General features: G+C 40.1%; 1 protein-coding gene across 6 annotated transcripts in view; it reads left to right on the top strand.

Moving 5' to 3' along the window:
* The first annotated feature begins 6,382 nt into the window (after positions 1-6,382).
* Positions 6,383-10,418, top strand: part of TRPS1 (transcriptional repressor GATA binding 1) — a 261,204-nt gene continuing 257,168 nt past the window's right edge. For 2 of the 6 annotated variants that reach the window (XM_055287093.2, XM_055287090.2), the window contains exon 1: positions 6,384-6,887. Coding sequence is in view for 1 of the 6 variants with exons in the window: in XM_055287092.2 (XP_055143067.1) it covers positions 7,542-7,551 (10 nt within the window). In the remaining 5 variants the exon portion in view is untranslated. Of the gene's footprint in view, positions 6,888-6,973; positions 7,552-8,430; positions 8,442-10,418 lie in introns of those variants that run through there. The other 4 variants (XM_055287092.2, XM_063643513.1, XM_055287091.2 and 1 more) reach the window with 3 other exon arrangements.

Raw genomic sequence — 10,418 nt, 5'->3', positions numbered from 1 at the left:
AGCAGTCCATTCGACTTGTCTGGATGTACTGAGGGTAAGTTAACTGTGTGACCACCAAGATGGAATGCCAGCAAAACAAGGGTTTTCATTTGCCAGATGCTCATGCAGTCCTAGACACATGCCCATGTATACACACACAAACATGTGCTCACACACACACACTTCCATTAGATTCATAGAACGTTATGAAATGGAATCTCTGCTGGAACCTGGACATTTGGGTGTATAAAATTAATTAAATGTCACATAAGCTTTTGAGAGTTTAACATCTGCAAAACTTGAACAGATGGAATTATGCTAAGACGATTCAATATTTTAATGGTAAACAAGAGAGAGAGAAAAAAACACTGTTAATGTCTAAAGAGTTTGCTTATTCCTACCTCACTGTTATAACTTTCTTAATTCACACTCCTGGCTTCTAAAACTACAAATAATCCCATCCCATCTAAAATGTATCTGCTTTCAGCCTCATTTTCAATACTCTCATATTTTAATGCCTTGGATTTAAGGATCATTTAAGTCACTATTTTTAGAGCAACATGGAATTATAAACCAAAACTTAATGATAATGAGGACAATATTTCAGAAGAGGACAAATGTCTCCTCTGATACATTGCCAAAAATATGTAGCTGAGATGAAGGCCACCCAGAAGCTTCAATTAGTACATGATGTATCAGCCCATGTGTATGAAAGAAAGAAAGAGGGAAAAGAGGGAGAGGAAGGGAGGGACAGAGAGAAGAGAGAGAGAGAGACAGAAAGAGAGACACAGAGATAGAGAGACAGAGAGAGAAAGGAAGAAAGAGAAAAAGAAAGAGAAAGGAGGAAGGAAAGAAAGAAGGAAGGGAAGAAGGAAGGAAGAAGGAAGGAAGGAAGGAAGGAAGGAAGGAAGGAAGGAAGGAAGGAAGGAAGGAAGGAAGGGAAAGGAAAGGAAAGGAAAGGAAAGGAAAGGAAAGGAAAGGAAAGGAAAGGAAAGGAAAGGAAAGGAAAGGAAAGGAAAGGAAAGGAAAGGAAAGGAAGGGCGAGCCATATAGAACATTTGAAACCTGGCCTCAAAGGTTTGTTTCTAGGTAGAATTTAAAGAGGTTGATCCAATCTCCAAAATCAATTCAACAGATGTTATTGAGTAACTATGATTTCATGGTTTTCTGCCCTCAGGAATCTTTCAGTTTAGCAGGGGAGGGAGGTAAGTCAAGGAACAATACCATAGAAGTCACTGTGATGAACTGCTACTTAGAAATGGAAGCAAATTCTATAGAATCTTAGTTCTTGTACTGCTGATTGTGATTTGGAATTTGATGAAGGTTATGAAAAAGGCAGAATCTCAGTTTGACCTTAGAAGAAGAGAGGATATGCACATGGAGGTTTAGCATAAAAGTCTCTTTAAAGCCTTCGAAGTGAGGTGGCTCTTTAAGCATAAGCCAAGACATTCTGAAATGTTACCTGTATCTGGGGAATGGTGAGTCAATCAATGGTCAAGAATGGTCTGTGTGGAAGAGTTGAGTGAAGAATGAGGTCAGAAAGCCATTTTGGACTAGGTTATGAAAGAACTTGAAGCTTTTTGGGGTTATTCCTCTGGCAATTGAGAGTTATGAGATTTTTGTCGTAAGCTCATGAGGGGTTAGAGTAGGGCTGACACATTCAACTGGATGTCTTGAGAAAGATTTTAACTTTTGGATTTGAGAAGGATCCGTGTGGATGAAAAGAAAGGTGGTAACATGTACAAACACCTTTTAAAAATAAGCAATAGAGGACTAGTAAATGATTGGATTTGGGGCCTATGGGAGAAGGTATTGCCAAAATCCTGAGGTTTCTGGTCTGGATGACGCAGGCCTTGAACAGAGATAAGGTTTGTCTATTTTCTTCCTCCTTCCATGTTGTCTGTCTTTATAGTCTCCTCTTTCTTAATGATGATATTGGACTTATTAAATTTGAGTTTCCAGTGGAATATTTTAGTCTGAAATTTAGGCAAAATCAGATGTTGAGTTTGGTTATGTACAACTGAGAGTTTATTGCATAAGTATGGAGTAGTGGGTGGGATAAGAGTGCTAAGCAGCAGAGGATAACAGAGCAGGGGGTAGAAATAGGAAGAAAATTGGAAAACACCTACTCTTCAATGTCAGATGGAGAAGAGTTGAATCTGGGTTAATTCAGATGTAAATGTTCTCTCTTACTGGAGGGAAAGGAAATGAGTTCAGCTATTTCCCATAGAGATTTGGTCTGAGTATACAGCACTGAATGATCTCATTTAGTTGTTTCAATCCAGTGGATAGTATATGGTTGGACATTCATAAAACCTAATGAGAAAGCAAGAATCAATATTTTTATTCTGGGATTGACCCTGGTCAGAGATTGTGTGTGTATGTCTCTCTCTGTGTGTGTGCCTACACCTCAGAAATTTGTTTCCCTTTTTAATTAAATAAAGTCCATGTTTGTTGGCTTTTAGGGTGGGCTGCGAGGCCCATCTGTTTAACTAGGCAATTGCCTGATATTGCAGGGGGAAGACTGGCAAGTGTAAGTGTGAATTTGAATACCAGATACAGGCTATTTAAAGCTGAATTTTTCTTTAGTAAATTCACCCAGAGGTGTTCAGCAATAGGTAGTTTGGAAAACTATCATAATTTGTGTGGAAGTGTATGTTTTTAAATGTTGATTGCCGAGTGATTGTGGGAGGAAGTAAACTTAAGGTAGTTCATCTCTGATAATGCCTCTGTTCCTTCAGGTCTTACCATGAAGGAAGGCAGAGTATTTCAATAATTGCTTTTGATATGATGGAAGGTAAAGAGTCTTCCATTTCACATGGGGTAGGACTAACTTGAAAGCAAACAATACATAAATGTTTTCTTGATAGTATGTGTTAAAGCAGTCGGCATTTAGGACCAAGGGTTGTCAATCTTTGAGGTTTCTAAAAGGAATAGCAATTTATGACGTGTTAGGGTAAACAGTTGGATTACATTTCTGAAATACGTGTTCCATCAGGTAAAATCATTGTGATTACAGGCACTGGAACTGTAAGTAAGTAGTGTGCTAAAAGGTTGAAAATGTAAAACAAGTATGCTTGTGCTTAACTACTAATCCCTCTTTGTATCTCTGCTGAATAAACTACAAGAAAAGGGGGGAAAAGAATGTTTAAATAATAAAACAGAAAAAGTATATTATATTATGTCATTTTGATAAATAATATGCATTAATAATACAGCTTGAGGAACTGTTTCATCAGTGCTACAGTCATGAGAGAAGATTCCATAATTCAAAGAATTATGAAAGATTATAAAGAAATTATTGTAATTAAAATGTGCTTCTTTTGTTTGCTTTTTTCTTTCTCTTAATATCTTTATTTTCTGGTGTGTCCTATAAAAGCACAAGTTGTCTTTTTAACATCCAGTCTCCATTGTTCTGAAATGCGTTGCAAATAAGAGAATGGTTTTAAGAGTTTTGCATATGTTTGATAGCAGAAGGTATTAAATGTAAATAAATCTTTAATATTTCCCCTAATTCAGTTTCTGCCATGCAAATGTCAGGACTAGAAAAACAAATCAACAAACATTTCAAGGAAAACAATATACGTAACTTATTTTATATATTAAAAACAACTGTCAAACAATTATGACCTCATGTATTAGTTGGTTGTTTTGAAATATTCCTACTAGAATTAAAAAATGCTATGAGGGTCTTTGAGCTTAAACATATTGTGTCAATCAAGAGCACATGTGATATATCTAAAGCATGAGGTAAAAATTTTCTTCATAAATTATTTCATAAATAAATAAGTAATTTGCTTGAAAAAGTTTACAAAAATATTTGTGCTTTTATTAAGTTCTCTACAGATTCTTTGTGGTTAATGTAAATGAATTGATACAGACAGCAGTTTGATCTGCTCTACTCTAACTTGAAATACAAAAAGTAACATGAAGAGATTCTTCATTTCTCAGGCAAACTTCAGCAAGATTGAGTCCGTGAAACTTCATTCATTAAATTTTTAAGTGACCATGAATTTGTTGGCTTCAGTACCTGAAGTGTAACTTTATCCTTTCAATTAAAAGACATAATTCACCCTCAGACCTTTGGCTTTAACTTTTCATATAATATGTAATTTTGGGTACACTTAATGGTCAAATTTTGTATTATTACAGGTGGAAAAACACCAGCCATCTCAAGGGCTTTGTGCTTGCAAAAGCATGTAATTTCATTTTTTTTTGAGCCAATTTAATCAATGATTGTTTCATGTGAATAAATTTACAGTCTTGATGATTGCCTTAGATTTGTGGGTGATGGAGAGGAAGATCACTTCCCCTTTTAAAATGTCATTTAAATCTTGGGGAGCAGAGGGAGATTAGGGGCCTAATCCTTGTGATAAATTGTACTATTTAACTTTGCTAAGATGCTATAGCCTCAGATTTTATCAGTTAGATACCAGCTTCAGCAGTTTTAGGTGGTATTAACTCTTTCGATACAGTCTTACTATTCGAATACATATTTCAAAATTGATTTAATATTTTTAGTTAGTCATGGCTCAAGAATGTTTCACTCAGATCCTTATTTTTTTCCTTTAATAAAAATGCTTCTCACTGTGCCGTGCATGTTTCCATAAAAGTCGGCAAGTTAATTTATGGCTTAAAAAAAGAAAATAAAAGGTCTATATTTCATATATGAATACATTTTACAGTGGAAATTGGTGGTGGACAGTATTAAATGACTCCAGTGTGGAAATATGCAGGTGGTCATTAGTAGCTGACTATGAGATTTACTGAAGATTTTGATATTAATTTTCCCGGCATGCAGTACTATATATAAATCTAACTCTGTTCTCAAATTAATTTAAATGGATGATAACATATGAATAACTCCAGGCATATGAGGTTCATTGTCTTCTCTCTCCTTTAGGGAATATATTGTTTGCCTCATTGTGAAACTGTATTTTGACTACTTTTTCACCTGACTAGTTTCTCTATTGCAAAAGAATTATTGCTTTTCTACTCATAAAGAGTGTATGGGAAATGGTACCAAAATACTTCTGGAATAAACGTGCTACAAAAAAAAATCACATATCTGCTTGACTAGGTATATTAAATAAAGACCACAGAGAAAAAGGAGTAAGGTTCTAGAAGCACCTACTTCAGTTTTAATTTTTTAAAATGATTAGCTTTTTCACTTCTGATAATAGTATGTTTGGAAAATATACCCATCTTTTCTCTAAAAAGATGCAAGAATCATTTAGTGAAAAATATTTTGGAGGAAATTACTTCATCTTCGTCTCTCAGATTCATGATTGTACCTAAGATTCTAATTTTAATCATTTTGTAGTTTGGAAAAGGAAAGATGTTTCTCCTTTTAGCACAAAATTACTTTAAACTGACTTTCACCAGAGGAAAAACATGCCACTTAAAGTCACCCAACTGAAGAAAATGAAGTCCAAACGCCCAAGAAATGTTTACTTTGTTTTTAACACCTACTATACTTTGAATCCTGTCATGGTAATGTTTTATGCATTGTTGATCTTTAGAAGTCAAAAAAAAAAAAAGCTCAATCCAGTGAACTTTATGTTGAGGCAATTTCTCTTAATAATGAGAGTATATGGAAATGTAAAGTAGGTAAAAAAGAATGTCACGCTTAATTCAGAATTCCTTATCTGCTACTAAAACCCCAAACTGCATGTATTAATCTTGCAGCATTTGAATAATGTTACCAGTTTGTCTGTTTTGTGGTACCCCCTTAAAGCACCCATTGAGTTTCTGGCTTCTCTTTAGCTCAGAAAACCATAGCAACCTCAGTCCGCACTTCTCCAACTCAGGATAGAGTTCAAGTTGTTCTCCTCAAGCCTTCTTGCCATGAAAAGCGTGGGGAATCCTGATCACCAACTAGGTGTCCTAAGACTTCTTGCCACAGATAAAGGGCGGGGGAGGGGGCGCACACGCACACACACATCCTGCGTCGTTTAATTGGGAGAGAGAAGGGAAAGTAACAACAGAAAAGGTAAAAGGACTTTGAGAGTTCTTCAGATTGTTTCTGTTAGCATCTCTGAGTGTCTGGGGAACGTCGGTTTGGCGGCCACGCACTGCCCCCCACCTGCCCCCCACTCCCCCAAGGTAAGTCCTCGTCTTTATCAGATTATTCCTAACGCGTTCGGATTTTTCCTCCTTTTCCAGCCCGCACGTTCACAGACGGGAGGTGGGGGAGGGAGGAGGGGGGAGAGGCGGGGCGGGAAGGTAGCCGGGTCCCTGTACCGCGCCGCTCTCATTTGCGGCGCTCCGACTCGGGCGAAGTTCTCGCGCAGCCGGCTACCCGCGGCCGGGGCCGGTCCCGGCGGGCGGCGGCGGCGGGTGCTCGGAGCCGGGCGGGGCGGCGGCGGCGGCGCGGGGACGCGCGCTGTCTCTTTAAGGGAGCTCGGTCTGGGGTGGCGCTTTCCTCCGCGAAGGCTCCTTTGATATTAATAGTGTTGGTGTCTTGAAACTGACGTAATGCGCGGAGACTGAGGTCCTGACAAGCGATAACATTTCTGATAAAGACCCGATCTCACTGCAATCTCTAGCGTCCTCTTTTTTGGTGCTGCTGGTTTCTCCAGACCTCGCGTCCTCTCGATTGCTCTCTCGCCTTCCTATTTCTTTTTTTTTTTTTTAAACAAAAAACAACACCCCCTCCCCTCTCCCACCCGGCACCGGGCACATCCTTGCTCTATTTCCTTTCTCTTTCTCTCTCTCTTTCTCTCTCTCTCTCTCTTTTTTAATAAGGGTGGGGGAGGGAAAGGGGGGGAGGCAGGAAAGACCTTTTTCTCTCCCCCCCGCAATAATCCAAGATCAACTCTGCAAACAACAGAAGACGGTTCATGGCTTTGGCCGCCGCGCCACCATCTTTCGGGCTGCCGAGGGTGTTCTTGACGATTAATCAACAGGTAAGGAGGGGAGGCCCGGGCGGGCCGCGGGGCCGGGGGCCGCGGGGGGCGCGGGGGGCGCGGGCTCCCCTCGGCCGGGCCCGGGGCGCCGCGACTCGAGTGCAGCGCCCGCTCGTGTGTGCGCAAAATGTGGGCGATCACGAGCGGGGAGCCCTGGGAATTAAAAGTGACTTTCTTTGAAAAAAAAAAAAAAAAAGCAGAGGGAGAGTGTGCAGAAAGCCAAGCGCAGGCTTCTCGGGTTTCACATGCATTTTCTTTCTTCCTTTTTGAGCGTGTGATTTCTTTCTTTCTTTCTTCTCTTCTGCTCCCTTTTCCCCCCTTCCTCTCCTCCTTTTGGTGGGTCTGAGGCATCTGAGCTTTGGAAACCAGCGACTTCAAACTGCAGTAGCCCCTGGAGTCAGCAGGGTCAAGTTCAGCCGCCGGGGAGGAGGAAAAACAAATCCCCATTTGCCAAAAAAAGAAGTTTCAGGCCGGTGCCCCCTCCCCCTCGCAGCCCCACTCCCCCTCGCTGTCTCTTTCTGGCTGATTTTAATTCTCTCCTACCGGGCGCAGCGGAGGAGCTGGAGGTGGTTGGACCCGAGGGGCCGCCGCCGCCGCCGCCACTGCAAGTTTTCTGGGGGCTCGTGACAAGCGGGGCGCAGACTAGGCACCAGCATGCAGAGTAGTAAGTTGGGCGAACTCGGGAGGGTCGGGAGGGTCTCAGAGAGGGGCCTCCGTATGGTCCCCAAAGTGGGAAAACAGCACAGGACTGCCTTTGGCTTTGAAGAATTTGCAAAAGGCAGGCTTCAAACTTTTTTCCCTTAAAGGCCCAGCTGGGCTCTGGAGAAGGCGGGTGTCGCATCCCTTGGTGCACCCGCCTCAGAGCGGCTCAGGACAGCTTGGCCGAGGGGTCTGTGCCCTGTCCGTACCATGTGGCAGGGCCTTGCAGCCCGGGCGCTTCCGTAGGGGCTGAGGAAGGGGCAGACTTCCTCTGCGATGCGGTTGATGCGCCATGTGTCGCGCGGGTCAGGGGACACTGGCCGGTGATTAAATGCCTGACAGCGGTGGGACATCTAGGCGGACAGACGCTTTGCCTTCTGTCTAGTTCCTGTTTGGGATCTAGAGAAACGCATCTTTGAAAGGCCAAGGCAAACATCGCCGTCCCTCCAAATAACTCCAGGATTATAGGACCCCATGAATAATTTGAGGGTGAGGCGGCGGTGGGAGCTGTTTGAAGTGCAAAGCTGTTTTTGTGGCTGGGAAAGCTTTTTCGTTAGTACCTGTCTGAGATGGTAGTGTTTCCCCCTTTCCCCAGGGAAGTCAGTAACTGTTTTACGGCCCCAGGACTCTAAAGCAATTTAAGTTAGAGGGTGAGAAGGACTGGTGGGTTTCAGAGGGAATCTCGGACTTACTAAATTTTAGGACCGGCTTTACTTCTCTCTATCTTTTTAGGCCTCATATTTGATGCTTTGAAAGGTTTTTGAGTAAGCCATGGATCTTAATGATGAATCTAAATTATGATAGAATATTCATTCTTATCCCATTTTGGAAAATTACGGCTAGAGTTTAAGCGAGGTAAGTGAAGTGAGAAGCTCAGCGGAGGAGTTAAATCTGAGACAAGTTAGGCCTATTCATTGAACTTTTGTAGATTCATTGAACTTTTGTAAACACACCAGGTGAACAGGAAAGGGTCTGGGAGAGATAATAAGTACAAAAGAAAAATACAGATAGGGCCCGAGACAAAATTACAAAGAAATGATAACTCTGGGCCTGGTTGTTGGCTAAAACTTGATTGTTCAAAGCAAAAATAAAATAGGAACCTTCCAACAATTCTTCAAAGTCCTCCAGCTCTGAAGCTAAAACCTATGGATCTTGCTGGCATCGTGTTACTTTCCTGCTGGTTTTAGAAAAAGTTGATCATTTAGAAAAGGCTGCCAGAGTTAAAAATGCAAGGGACAGCAAAGGAAAGTCATGCGGGCAGCCAGTTCTTGACGTGGACAAAATGAGAATGAAAGTTTCTGAACTCACTGTTGTGAAGTTTTACATGCCGCTCATTTGCTTAGAAGGCTCTCTCAGATATTCCACCAGTTAACGTATAAAAGCAAACAGGATCTAAAATCGTGTGGGCTTTTTTTTTCTTTCCCCAAGTATGCCAGGGTTGTGAATAAATACAGGGTTTGTATGGGAAGATGAAGCGTTTCCTGTAAGTTATGATGCTGACAGGACAGTCTGGAAATGATACCAACATTTTGAGGATTTTTTTTTTTTTTTACCTTTAAGTGAAAGTTTATTAATGATGTGCTTAATCTTAACAAGTCAAACATATTCTTAGAGTTTCTCTCTCCTTGGATTTCATAACTTCCTTTTAAAGCTACACCTTTGGATAAAAACATCACTAGATTCAGTTTAATATACAGGGCTAGTAACATGCTAAATTTGATGATTATTTCTGGATGTTAATAATATGAAAATAAAACTCCTGAGGGGCAAAGAGTCTTAATGCCAACATTATAACTTGATTTCTCTGAATGTGAGGCCTTCTGAAGCTTCATTAGTACTCTGTTGGCAAAGTATTTACCACTGGCGAGCTGATGTTTATGGCTTCCTGATATGTATGTTATATGTTAGGATATATATGTGTAGACTGCTTTTCCATACATAATACCTAAGTCTAACACTTTTCAAATAAGTGGTGGAAAGTAGCAAGTTACTAACAAAGTTTGTCACTCCTTTGAATTCTAGATGCTGTAAGGGTCTGTGCTACTATTTAGGTTTTGTCCTTTGTCTCTTAAAGGTAACATTAAAGGTAAGGAGAAAAATGTCATAATAGCTGTGAAGTCTGAGCTGAATTTAGAACTTAGCATTTCGATGACTAATATTTTAAATGATTTTATAAAATTTTCTGCATACGTGTTTGAAAACCAGTTTAGGATCGGAATCAGTGTGCTAATCTGAAATAAGTTACACATACTACTACCATGTTTTCAGTATTATTTAAGTCACCTACCACTCCTGAGTTTATTCTGATTTACATCATATAGGTCTCTTCCTATAAGGAAATCTTCATTCATAAGGAAGACCTTTAAAACAGGGAAATGCATGCATCTGTAGAAAAGCAGCTTTTACGATTCAGTGACGGTTCTGTTGTCACTACTATTGCTAGATGTATATGTGTATGTGTGTACAGATATACAACCCACAATATGTGATTAATGATCTGTACATTTTTATTAAGAAAGCAGTCAAAGAGTGTAGATTTTTATAAACTCTTGTCTTACCTTCTTTGTTGTAAATAAACATTACTGAAAGTTTCCAGAGGACTTGCAGCAAATTGTTTTTGAACTAGAACTTTATTTCAAATTTGAAATTGGAATACTGATAACTGACCTTTAAACATTTTTCATAACATGAATATTTTAAAATAATTATATTTTAACTTCAGTTCTTCTTTTGAGAGCAACGATAATGTTACAACACTGTGCTATTACGTGTACAACAACACAGACTTTAAGTTATGGGCAGGTGTCTATAATTGATTTAAGGGAAAGATTA

The sequence above is a fragment of the Symphalangus syndactylus genome, chromosome 7 (genome assembly GCF_028878055.3).
Source record: "Symphalangus syndactylus isolate Jambi chromosome 7, NHGRI_mSymSyn1-v2.1_pri, whole genome shotgun sequence".
Classification (NCBI taxonomy): Eukaryota; Metazoa; Chordata; class Mammalia; order Primates; family Hylobatidae; genus Symphalangus; species Symphalangus syndactylus.
Note: the sequence above shows the minus strand (reverse complement) of the source record. Positions and strands in the feature narration are given on the sequence as shown.